Source organism: Oncorhynchus keta, chromosome 25 (assembly GCF_023373465.1).
Source record: "Oncorhynchus keta strain PuntledgeMale-10-30-2019 chromosome 25, Oket_V2, whole genome shotgun sequence".
In the NCBI taxonomy this organism is placed as follows: domain Eukaryota; kingdom Metazoa; phylum Chordata; class Actinopteri; order Salmoniformes; family Salmonidae; genus Oncorhynchus; species Oncorhynchus keta.
Genome location: NC_068445.1, coordinates 12,071,915 through 12,085,543, shown reverse-complemented (window position 1 = coordinate 12,085,543; position 13,629 = coordinate 12,071,915). Strand labels below are relative to the sequence as shown.

At 41.8% G+C, this 13,629-nt stretch overlaps 1 protein-coding gene across 4 annotated transcripts in view; it reads left to right on the top strand.

The window, feature by feature from the left end:
• The window catches only part of LOC118358185 (nuclear receptor subfamily 6 group A member 1-A-like), a 47,731-nt gene that overhangs the window by 13,230 nt on the left and 20,872 nt on the right, over positions 1-13,629 (top strand). The window contains exon 1 of one of the 4 annotated variants that reach the window (XM_035735725.2): positions 5,173-5,344. The exons of the other annotated variants lie outside the window; for them this stretch is intronic. Coding sequence (XP_035591618.1) covers positions 5,329-5,344 — 16 coding nt within the window. The 5' untranslated portion in view covers positions 5,173-5,328. Of the gene's footprint in view, positions 1-5,172; positions 5,345-13,629 lie in introns of those variants that run through there. 4 annotated transcript variants of the gene reach the window in all.

Sequence of the window (13,629 nt, the reverse complement as noted above, 5' to 3'; positions counted from 1 at the left end):
TGATACTAGTACTATTACTATACTTATACTACTACTAGAACTACTACCATGACTGATACTACTACTAGGGGGTAACAATGGTCACTGACAACCCCATCTACACATGATAACATCTACATTTCTCTGTCCTTGTATTCCACCTGTTATGTTCTTCAGCAAGAAACCAAAAATTGTCGCTCAAACAGAAGGGGGAACTAACAAAGAGTAAATCTGAAAGACATTAATGGGGGTGTCCACAAACGCTTCCAACTTAAAGTCAATGGCTTTTTAAAATGTTATTAGCCTGTGTGTTTATGCAATTTTCAAAATGATTCCACCAATCTTATAATCCCTTTGGGTGGATGTCAGTGAAAGAAACTCTACCACAAAAGTGTATTTTGAACACTCAAATATCTGGTCCCTAAAAAACACCCACCATGAATGAACACCCACTAAATTTGCCAAATAAGAGGCAAACAAAATAAAATCAACACCAAATTTAAAGACAGGCAACAAACTAAAAAGTGGAGCAAAATTAAAACTAGTTAAAACGAATTAAAATTGTAACAGCTCTCTCTCTCTCTCTCTCTCTCTCTCTCTCTCTCTCTCTCTCTCTCTCTCTCTCTCTCTCTCTCTCTCTCTCTCGCTGTGTGTGTCTCTCTGTCTCTTAATTCAATTCAGAGGCTTTATTGTAATGGAAAATGTGTTTTACATTGTCAAAGCAAGTGAAATAAACAAACAAATTGAACAACAACAAAAACCAATTAGAGAGTAAAAATATTTCTAGAATATAAAAACATTTCTAGTGTTATATTATCAGCAATGTACAGTGTTTAAGCAATATGCAAATAATTGTAGTACGAATAGTGGAGGAAGATAAATAAACAGATAAGTATTGGTGGTATTTACAATGTTGTTTGTGCTCAACTGGTTGCTCTTTTCTCATGGGAATGGGCCACAAATCTTGCTGCTGTGATTGCACATTGTGGTATTTCGCCTAATAGATATGGGAGTTTATCAATGTTGGATTCGTTTTCAAATTGTTTGTGGGTCTGTTTGACCTGTGGGAAATGTGGTCTCTAATGTGGTCATACCTTTGGCAGGAGGTTAGGAAGTGCAGCTCAGTTTCGACCTCATTTTGTGGACAGTGAACACAACAATAAGTTGGGTGAATTTTGGCCCATTCCTCCTGACAGAGCTGGTGTAACTGAGTCAGGTTTGTAGGCCTCTTTGCTCACACCCGCTTTTTCAGTTCTGCCCACATAATTTTCTATAGGATGGAGGTCAGGGCTTTGTGATGGCCACTCCAATAGCTTGACTTTGTTGCCCTTAACCTCTGACACCCCATCCCATGAACGGGACCGTTGTCATCATCTGACACTAATTAGCATAACGCAACGGACATAAATATTCCTAGAAAATATTCCTATTCATGAAAATCACAAATGAAATATATTGAGACACAGCTTAGCCTTTTGTTAATCACCCTGTCATCTCAGATTTTCAAAATATGCTTTACAGCCAAAGCTAGACAAGCATTTGTGTAAGTTTATCGATAGCCTAGCATAGCATTTTGTCCAGCTAGCAGCAGGTAACTTGGTCACGGAAATCAGAAAAGCAATCAAATTAAATCGTTTACCTTTGATGAGCTTCGGATGTTTTCACTCACGAGACTCCCAGTTAGATAGCAAATGGTCCTTTTTTCAAAAAATATTATTTTTGTAGGCGAAATAGCTCCGTTTGTTCTTCACGTTTGGCTGAGAAATTGCCGGAAATTGCAGTCACGAAAACGGCAAAAAATATTCCAAATTTCCTCCATAATATTGACAGAAACATGGCAAACGTTGTTTATAATCAATCCTCAAGGTGTTTTTCAAATATCTATTCGATAATATATCCATCGGGACAATTCATTTTTCAGTAGGACCGATTGGAGTAATGGCTACCTCTGTATTTTATGTGAGAGTCACCCTGGGAGCCATCCCATTCACTGCTCAATAGGGATGCATTGGAACGCAGCGCTTTCAAAACATGAGGCACTTCCGGATTGGATTTTTCTCAGGCTTTCGCCTGCAACATCAGTTCTGTTATACTCACAGACAATATTTTTACAGTTTTGGAAACTTTAGAGTGTTTTCTATCCTAAGCTGTCAATTATGTGCATATTCTAGCATCTTGTTTGCTGACAAAATATCCCGTTTTACTACGGGAATGTTTTTTTTCAAAAATGAAAATACTGCCCCCTGGTCACAAATTAAGCCATTTTGCCAAAACTTTGGAAGTATGCTTGGGGTCATTGTCCATTTTGAAGACCCATTTGCGACCAAGCTTTAACTTCCTGACCGATGTCTTTTGATATTGCTTCAATATATCCACATAATTGTCCTGCCTCATGATGCCATCTATTTTGTGAAGAGAACCAGTCCCTCCTGCAGCAAACTACTCCCACAACATGATGCTGCCACTCCTGTGCTTCATGGTTGGGATGGTGTTCTTCGGCTTGCAAGCCTCCCCCTTTTTCCTCCAAACATAACGATGGTCATTATGGCCAAACAGTTCTATTTTTGTTTCATCAGACCAGAGGAAATTTTTCCAAAAAGTATGATCTTTGTCCCCATGTGCAGTTGCAAACCGTAGTCTGGCTTTTTTATGGCGGTTTTGGAGCAGTGGCTTCTTCTTTGTAGAGCGTCCTTTCAGGTTATGTCGATATAGGACCCGTTTTACTGTGGATATAGATACTTTTGTATCTGTTTACTCCAGAATTTTCACACGGTCCTTTGCTGTTGTTCTGCGATTGATTTGCACTTTTCGCACCAAAGTACGTTCACCTCTAGGAGACAGAACTCGTCTCCTTCCTGAGCGGTATGACGGCTACGTGATCCCATGGTGTTTATACTGACGCACTATTGTTTGTACAGATGAACGTGATACCTTCAGGCATTTGGAAATTGCTCCCAAGGATGAACCAGGTCTACATTTCTTTTCTGAGGTCTTGGCTGATTTCTTTAGATTTTGTCATGATGTCAAGCAAGGCCTCGAGGCCTTGAGTTTGAAACTAGGCCTTGATATACATTCACAGGTACACTCAAACTATGTCAATTAGCCTATCAGAAACTTTCTAAAGCCATGACATCATTTTCTGGAATTTTCCAAGCTGTTTGAAGGCACAGTCAACTTAGTGTATGTAAACTTCTGACCCACTGGAATTGTGATAAGTGAAATAATCTGTCTTTAAACAATTGTTTGTGTGTCATGCACAAAGTAGATTTCCTAACCGACTTGCCAAAACTATAGTTTGTTAACAAGAAATGTGTGGAGTAGTTGAAAAACGAGTTTTAATGACTCCAACCTAAGTGTATGTAAACGTCCCACTTCAACTGTATATGTTTGTTGTCAACACCACTTTCCATCAATTTGTAGAAGACCCTCATGCCAAATTGAGTCAAAAGCTTTTTTGAAATCAACAAAGCATGACATTGTTTTTGTTTTGGCTCGTTTGTTTGTCAATAAGGGTGTGCAGGGTGTATACCTGAACTGAGGATAATGTTGAAGAGTTTAAGAATAGCCTATTTGAATTTGTGGTCTGTATCATTTTGTTTTGTGTACCGTCAACACCACAGGCCTTTTGGGGTTGGAAGGTTTGTATTTTGTCCTGTAGCTCATCCAATGTCATTTGAGAATCCAATGGATTCTGGTCGTCTTTAATAACTGACTCTCTAAGTTTTGTAAATGATCATGTATTTGTTTTTATTCTTGGTTCTTTGTTATATGGCCGAAAAGGTTTGAGAAGTGGTTTATCCATACATCTCCATTTTGGATAGGTAGCTCTTCATGTTGTTGTTTGTTGAGTGTTTTCCACTTTTCCCAGTGATTTGATTCTATGGATTCTTCAATCACATTGAACACTTTTCTGTCATGCTATTACTTATTTTTTTCTTAGTGTATTTTTGTACCGTTTCAGAGTTTCCACATAGCCAATATTTTCTGTGTCTCTGTGTTTTTGGTTGGATATGTTTCTCAATTTATTTTTAAGGTTTTTGCATTCTTCATTAAAGCATTTCTCATTGTTGTTAGTTTTCTTTTAGGTTTTCTACTTGAATTTTAATGTGATATGTTAGCTGATGGGTCAGTTATACTGTTCATGCTTCCTACTGCAAAGTTTACACCTTCACTATTGCAGCGCTCTCTCTTGGTCTCTCCCTCTACTCCATGGCATTTGAATGTGAAAAGCCTCTTATGTGTGACTTACTTAGATAGGTCATTAGCATTGGCATGGGGGGTGGGCTGTGTGACTGTGGGGCTGTGGGAGAGTGAACAAGTGGCTGCAGCATTAGCAGGGTGGAGCTCAGGAGGGTGGGCTGAGACCTGACTGGACAGGACAAGGGTGATCCTAGGAGAAGAGGGTAATGGGTATAGAATCATTAGGGTAGCAGGGTACAGGGTAGCAGGATAGCAGTAGAGTACGTGGTCCACTGGTTCAGAACTGGACCATTCATAACATGGCTACTTAGAGAGGACACTGGAGGGAAGGAAGGAGGAAACCCCAGTGGATTTGTAAGGCATGACCAAAGAATTCACAAAACTACTACGAGGAGTACACTATACCAAGCAATTCATTGGGGAACTGTATGAGTGGCTGAATGTTGTGATGTTGCTCTGTGGGCTCATTTTCTGGGGTATATTTGTGACATGAAATGTTGGATCATTATTGTGGACGGAAACACACGCCTGCGGGAACAGATAAATATCATTCATATCTTATCTTGTACTTTTTAAGCCATTTCTAGAGGCTTTGTTTTATTTCTTCCTTTGCACTGTTCCTGGTTTGATACCTAGCACTGACACATTGGTTTACTCTATTTGTTTCCTATTGACAAAACGGCTCAATTAGTTAATGTCCGTGTATGTTGTCAGCTTGAACCTGTTTATGCTTGGACGTGCACTTTGGTCCTCTGTGAAAAGTGCCAGAGGCAGAGGGAGGGGAGGCTAATTTGGCCAGGGAAAGCATTGTTCATCAACAGAGAAAATAGTACTATCAGTTCCACTCAGATAACCCCTAGTCGTCATTGGACCTCAAGCCAAGCCGTGACCCCAGGGCTTGAACTCTGTGGTCATGTGACCAGGCAGTAAAGTGGCCAGTGGTGCTGGCTTAAAGACTATGCTCAGAGAGAGGGCAGGCTGTGGAGGGAGGAGGTTGTATGTCAGAGTGAGAGAGAGCAAGAGGGAGAACAAGAGAGAGAGAGAGAGAGAGAGAGAAGAGTCATGAGGCCAAGGCTCCCATGCCCTGTGGCTTTTTTTTAGCTGAATCTGTGCTTGAATGGCGTCCTGGCAAACTGGGAGAAGCATGAAATGGATACATGGGAAGGTAAGGGAGGATGCGAGAGTGAAAGGGGTTGGGTCTGTTGCCTTTATGGCTCATACTCTATGCAGCCCTAAATATGCATGTATAAATGAGAGAACAGGCTAGCATTTGGTCGGTGTGAATCATTTTGGTTTCCTTCTTTTTTTGCCATCATCAGATTCGCTAGCATTCTGGCTAAGCACTTTGTTTTCATTCCATATGTTTAGCAATAGATGAGGATCATTCTGGAGTTGAACAAATAATAATAATGTTGTTGTTCCACGGAGGATTTTAAACAACATGATATTGAGAAAAATACAATGAACATAATGTTTTTTTTTGTTAAATGAAATGTAGATAATTGGTTGTGTCAAATTATTTTCTTTGTTTGGTATTTTCTTCTTGGAAAAAAGGACTGGTTACAAACCCACTATGTAATTATATTTTGACCAGTTTGTTACTTTTGTTGCAGCTATACTTGCCACGGTATACATGTGATATAATTGTTATTTCAAATATGTTTTTGTATTTTGTTGAATTATCAATGAAATTCTATGAATTAGTGAATACAATATTGTACAATATTGTTCAAAGTCTTTTCAGAGTATTTCAATATATTTCATTATGTGTGTTCATTTGGGTGTAGTAGAGAATTTGTGTGTATTGGTATGTATATAGTTGATTGTGTTGTTGCGTCCTGCTGAGTGAAGTTACATATGTATTGATCTGTGGTATGTGTCTGTGGCCCATCTGGAAAAGGTTTTGTCCCCAGTCAGCATTGTTTGTGTGATAGAGGAGAGGTTAGGATTGCTTCACTGGGCAGTTTTAACCCCCAGGGTTAGCCCAGCTGTGACTACCTTCCCAAACCTAACACAGTTTCACTTGATTTCACTTCATGTCAGGGTATAATAAGTAGCTAATGTACTGACTCTCACTGACTGTTGGGAGTTTTTACAATATTTTAAGTTGATGCAAATAAGTTAATGGAAATTGCTCATTTACAGCCAAAACCAATCCACTCAGTCAGTCCTACTAACTATCATGTCCTTAGACTTTGCAGATGACTCTGCAATGTTCTCATGTCTCTTTCCCAGGTGTCTCTTTTTTTACACATTTTTTACAAACTTTTTTTATGTCTCTTTTTTTACAAATCAATGTAGTGTTTGTTAGGACACAGTGAGGAGATTTTTTTTGGTATGGAACATCTTTTCAATGTGGAATCAGTCATATTATTTCATACATGAGTAGTATATGACTTGTAACTCAGTGTTACCACAGTTTCCACCAGGAGTTGTTCTAGAGACACCATGTTGAATGGACAACCAGATCAAGAGCTCTTTGCTGGGCATTACTTGTTTGATAATGGTTATACATTTTAGCAGACACTCTCATCCAGAGCAATTTACAGTAGTGAGCACATACATTTTCATACTTTCTTTCTGTACTGATCCCCCGTGGGAGTTGAACCCACAACCCTGGCTTTGCAAGCGCCATGCTCGACCAACTGAGCCACATGGGTATGTGATAGTCATTGTAATCATTAATCTAGTGGTTTAACTATCAGCACGCTTCATCTGAATTGTTCCCTTTACGAATTCTCTGGGAACATTTATCTCATGTTTCCTATTGTCTCTTAAAGATGCACTATGCAGAAATCGCTCAGCCATTTCCTGGTTGCAACAATTTGAATAGTTCCCCTAATTTCATTTCATGTGACCAAACAAGCAAGTATAGTGTAGAGAATAATTGTGCCATCTAAACCACTGTGAAGTATATTTTCCAAACATTTTGTATTTGAAGCTAGTGCACCAAAATTAAAAGACACAACAACTCAATTTAAGAACGGGAAGCATAGAAAGAGCACACATAGAACAGATCTACCACTCCTTAGACTTGCTTTCATTGAGAATGACAGGCTAATAACTCATATTTCCATGTGAATTTGGTCGGATTGCAGCTTAAAGAGTTGTATTTTCTGGGAGGGGAGGGGTTACTGTATCTGCTCCCTCCCCCATGCTTATCCTATCCAGTCAGCCTTAGAGGTTGTGTTTCTTCTGCAGCTGAAGGAGGGTTAAATCCAATCAGTCTTTTATAATGCTAAGTAGCCCGCTGATGCCTTTCCTGTCTCTCAACACACCACGTCACTCTGGACTTGCCAGGAAGTCCTTTTTCTTACAAATTCTGGTTGGGGGGAGTGTGTGTGTGTGTGGGGATGAGGGGGTAGGGGGATAGAGGCTGTGTGTGTGAAGATCAATAAGAGTGGGGGAGGTCAGGAATCGTGGCTTCTGTAATGCAGGCTAAATATAGCTAATGCCAAAGCCTCTTATTATGGCCGTCTAGGGCCTTTTTGATCATTCCATTCAAACCTTTATGTGAGTTCTGATCCAGACAAACCAAACCATCAAGTCCACCATATCTCAGACTTTTGTCTCCAAGGGAAGTGTTATTTAAACTACCAGTACCCATCCCCCGATGCATACGCACTTTAAATCTAACACAAACACCATCTGATACCCGTTATGAACAAAGGACCTAGTTTGACCTGATAACTTTGTTGATTTTTGAAATCTTACTACAACCCCCTTACACACACACACACATAGAGATAATATAAAGTGCTTGATTGCATTATACGGTGTATTTCCCAATACAGGAAGAGTCTGGTCATAGGAAAGATGGGTGGGAGTTAGCTTGCTGAACCTGTTAGCTTGCTGAACCTGTTAGCCTGCTGAACCTGTTAGCCTGCTTATTCTGCCTCTAGCAAGCCTCAAGTCATACTGAGGAGTTTTGGGGGAAACAGACTTTTATTAAAGAGGGAGTTTATATGGCCCAGTGTTACAAGCGCCTGTGTTGTTAAATACCACCATGTGGTTCATATTGGGTTGTGCTGACTGTTTAGGCTCCACATTAACAAGCACACTGTCAAACTGCTGCACTGGAGCTCTGCAAGCATACTCATGTTTGACAACAAAGAAATAGATAGTATTTAAATATGCAAAATGTCCTACTTTTGTCACCGGTTGGTTGAAACATTACATTTGGACTTTTTATTGAACACTATAGTAATTATATAATCGCTCCGACATAGTGTGCTCCGTTCTGTGAAGAGAATCAATTAGATATGTGTCAATGGTCGTGTTGAATTTAAAGATTGTGATGAGTGGCCTTCTCTTGATGTATTTTAGGGAATGATTTGTAACTGTTGCCACTGCTGAGAACCCAAGGAGCTATGATGCAGAGAAATAGCCAAACATGTCAATGAATATTGATTACATTCCAATAATGAGATCAAAGACCTTCAAATGTACCTTTAGGAAATCAATGGCCCTCTCAAAAGTGGTTATGTTAGGGCAGAATGTAGAAGTTGACAGGAGAAAACATAGTGAGCTCTCTCTTCTATCTGTTGTCTCAAGACTTGTTGCTGTTTAGGACAAAAGATAATTCAAGACAGCATTACCCTTCATTCTGTTACTGATTCATTTGTGAACTTAATAAATGTTTTGGAATGAGCTGGATTATGGAAATCAGAAACAACATTTACTTTAATGGAATCTCTGAAATATCTAACAAACTAGTGACTAATACAGTATTAATTAGCATATAATTAACATGGTATCTGGCTGGAGTCTAATTACCCAAATGCTAATGACCCAGGCTATAATCCCTGGTAAAATCTCCGCCCTCCGCCCTGAGACAGTACTGTGTGAGAGGGGTACATTTTATCCAGTATGCGATGTCAACAGGCCAACATTGACATGACAATGAGCCAAATCTACAACAGCATAGAAGTAAAAAATATTAACATAACACTATGGAGACAGAGAGAGACCAAACAGCATGGTGACTGACTGTTGGAAAGGTGTATCTCTGGCCCATATTGGTTCTATCTTCCTACTATTTCACCACCGGCGGAGAAGAGGTATTCGGAGTGGGCTTCTAGTCCGACTCAGGAGGCGTGCACACCATCCACGCGCTTCCTAGTATATTACTCGCTAATGTAGACAAACTCATGTCGAGGATCTCCTTCTAGAGAAACATCAGGGACTGTTTCACAGAATCATGGCTCTCTCGGGATATACTGTTACCGTCCATACAGCCAGCTGGCTTCTCAGTTTATTGAGCAGACAGAGATAAAGAGTTCTCTGGGAAGAAGAAAAGCGGTGATGTATGTTTCATGATTAACTACTCATGGTGTGATTGTGATAACATACAGAAACTCAAGTCCTTTTGTTCACCTGACCTAGAATACCTCACAATCAAATACAGACCATACTACCTCCCAAGAGAATTCTCTTCGATTATAGTCACAGCCGTGTATATTCCCCCTCAAGCCGATACCACGACGGCCCTCAAGGAACTACACTGGACTTTATGCAAACTGGAACCCACATATCCTGATGCCACATTTATTGTAGCTGGGGATTTTAACAAAGCAAATTTGAGGAAAATGCTACAAAAGTTCTATCAACACATTGACTGTAGTACTCACTTAGGAAAAACACTAGACCACTAGTGAGATGCCTACAAGGCCCTTCCCTGCCCTCCCTTCGGGAAATCAGATCACGACTCCCATTTTGCTCATCCCTTCCTATTGGCTAGTCTGACAAATCGGAATCCATGCTCCAAGATTGTTTTGATCACGCGGACTGGGATATGTTCCGGGTAGCCTCTGAGAATAACTTTGACATAAACACGGACCCGGTGACTGAGTTAATCAGGAAGTGTATAGGGGATGCTGTTCCCACGGTGACTATTAAAACCTACCCAAACCAGAAACCGTGGATAGCATTTGTGCAAAACTGAAAGCGCAAACCACCGCATTTAACTATGGCAAGGTGACTGGGAATATGGTTGAATACAAACAGTGTAGTTATTCCCTCCGTAAGGCAATCAAATAGGCAAGACGTCAATACAGAGACAAAGAGTCGCAATTCAATGGCTCAGACACGAGACATATGTGGCAAGGTCTACAGACAATCAGGAGGGTAACACAGTGCCACCGATAAGGCCCGTTCCCAAGGACTGTGAGCTCTCATTCTCCGTGGCCGACGTGAGTAAGACATTTAAGCATGTTAACCCTCACAAGGCTGACGGCCCAGACGGCATCCCTATCCGCGTCCTCAGAGCATGTACAGACCAGCTGGCTGGAGTGTTTACGGACATATTCAATCTCTCCCTATCCCAGTCTGCTGTCCACACTTGCTTCAAGATGTCCACCATTGTTCCTGTACCCAATAAAGCAAAGGTAACTGAACTAAATAACCATTTCTATGAAATGCTTTGAGTGGCTAGTTAAGGATCATATCACCTCTACCTTACCTGACACCCTAGACCCACTGAACACTTCCCTATCCCATCTGGGCAAGACATCAGAATGCTGTTCATTGAGTATAGCTCAGCCTCCAACACCATAATACCTTTCAAGCTCATCATTAAGGTCGGGGCTCTGCGTCTGAACCCCGCCCTGTGAAACTGGGTCCTGGACATCCTGACCGTTCGCCCCCAGGTGGTGAAGGTAGGAAACAACACCTCGACTTCGCTGATCCTCAACACAGGGGCCCTACAAGGGTGTGTGTTCAGCCCCCTCCTGTACTCCCTGTTCACCCATGATTGCGTGGCCATGCATGTCTCCAACTCAATCATCAAGTTTGCAGACAGCACAACAGTAGTAAACCTTATTACCAACAATGACAAGACAGCCTACAGTGAGGAGGTGAGGGCCCTGGCGGAGTGGTGCTATGAAAGTAAACCCTCCCTCAATGTCAACAAAACGAAGGAGCTGATCATGGACTTCAGGAAACAGAAGAGGGAGCACACCCCTATCCACATCAACGGGACCGCAAGTTCCCTGGTGTACACATCTCTGACAATCTGCAATGGTCCACCCACACAGACAGTGTGGTGAAGAACTCGCAACAGGGCCTCTTCAACCTCAGGAGGCTGAAGAAATTTGGCTTGGCCCCTAAGACCTTCACAAACTTTTACAGATGCACAATTGAGAGCATCCTGTCGGGCTGTATCACCGCCTGGTACGGCAAATGTACCACCCGCAACCGCAGGGCTCTCCAGAGGATGGTGCGCTGCCCAACGCATCACCGGGGGCACACTGCCTGCCCTTCAGGGCACCTACGGCACCCGGTGTCACAGGAAGGCCAAAAAGATCAAGGACATCAACAGCCTGAGCCACGGCCTGATCACTGTGTTCTTTCCTCCTGTATGTTAGTCAATGCCACTCCGACATTGCTCGTTCTAATATTTATACAGTTCTTAATTCCATTCTTTTACTTTTAGATTTGCGTCTTGTTGTGCATTTTTAGATACCACTGAACTGTCGGAACTAAGAACACAACCATTTTGCTACATCTGCAATAACATCTGCTAAATATGTGTGTGACTGATTTGAGACAGATAGAAAGAGCGGTCGAGAGAGTCATCATGTACTGCACTTAATTAGGAGAAAGTATGCACCCTTTCCTCCCATAAAGGATTGAGTATGGATAGAGAGAGATGTAAAGAAGGGAGGGAGGGAGGAGGGAAATTAATAGTGGAAAAGTACAGCAGATCCCTTCAACCCCCGCTGCCTTTCAGCTGGGGATGATTGTGATGGAAACACAAGACAAAACCGCTGAGGGAAATACCCTTCAGCAGGCCTTGTGGTGAGGTGGAAGAGGGAGGAACCGAGGGAGAGGAGGCAGTCACAGGACCCAGACTATAGAGAGAGAGAGAGAGGGTAGAGTTCAAGATGAAGCAAAGGCTTGACTTTACAACTCTCCCACATGTCCCGTCACTTTGGATTTATCACCCCCATCACATGATCCACGAGAAGCTGGGGGAGGGGAGGTGACCAGAACCAGGACAGAACCAGTTTGATGGACTGGACCACTGACTGCCATACAGGGAGGGGTTGGTGAGGTGGAGTCAGAGTTTGATGTGACACATTGAGATCAAGTGTTGGTGATTATATGGTGGCCATGCACTTGAAAGAGAGGGTGACAGATTTGGCAAATAAGCCTCTGCTGGTGTGAATGAAGGAAACTAACGATCATTGTGTTTTTCTCATTGAAGGAAGTCAGGCATTTCACATGGGATGCTCAATTAAATATATGGTTTTGATGCCTTCTTTGAATTACCACATGTGCTGAAATAAAACAGACAAATGGCTCAAGGCGTCAAGCGTTCTTCAGTTCGGCTGTCGGCTAGTCAAAGTCGGGTAGTCGAACCGAACGAGTGGGCTCGCATGCTTCCGAAAAAGACGTTCACTTCAATAATGAAGAAAGGGGGGGAAAGCAGCAATATTACCCCAGGACACTAGAGGGTGATGAGCTGGTAATAGCCATCTACGTCAATCAAGGAAGTGATGACACACCCAAACACACCCGAGAATAAAATTGTGTACAGAGAGACAGTTGATTGGATGTGTGATTTGCCAGGGATCTACTAGATCTGATCTACCTAGCGACTCATAATAGAGATCAGGAGACAGAGAAGATGTCCGCTACAGGTTCACAATGGTTGATATAGAGGCATACGGCTGAGAGAGCTATGGTGGAGTGTTTCAAGAGAGTTATTTTGGGTCCAAACTGCTGAAGAAGACCCTTTACCACCGCCAGCTGTCCTGTCAGGTACCACAACGTCAAGTCCTCATGTTTTCCTGTGAGATGCAGCTTTCCCCCTACATGAGAACCTCATGCGCCCTTATTCGGGTATGAAATAATTAAACTTTTTCTGTTTCTAATTCCCCTTGTTGCTGTATAAATGTATGCATCTCTATATGAGAAGTGCAATTTTATCAAAGCTTTTGGAACACGGTTCCTGGAAAATGGTATTGTGTTTTTGTTGACCAAATTTATATATCTGACATTCTCTTGTTACCTCTTATTCACAGGTGTCCGTCTCAATAAACCTGGCTGTACCTGGAACTACCACCACTCATCGGAGAGTCAGAGAATGCTGAGAACACAGAGTTTCGAGCTGAATTGCATCACCCCTACAGTTGACCAATCATGGACGAAGGGGCGTAGACTTCGCCTTCAGAACTTCGGCTGGCCCTTGAGAATGTATTTTGTGTGCGCGAACAGTCGACAAAACCCTAACCAAACTCCAAAACGAACAAAAACATCACAAAATGTTGTCATAATATATGTACTGAGGAGGAGAGGATCCATAGTGTAAAGCAGGGCTCTCCCATCCTGTTCCTGGACTGCTTTTAAATTGTATATTTTTTTATTGAACCTTTATTTATTTTTTAGACAAGTCAGTTGAGATCAAATTCTTATTTACACTGACGGCCTACACCGGCCAAATCCACA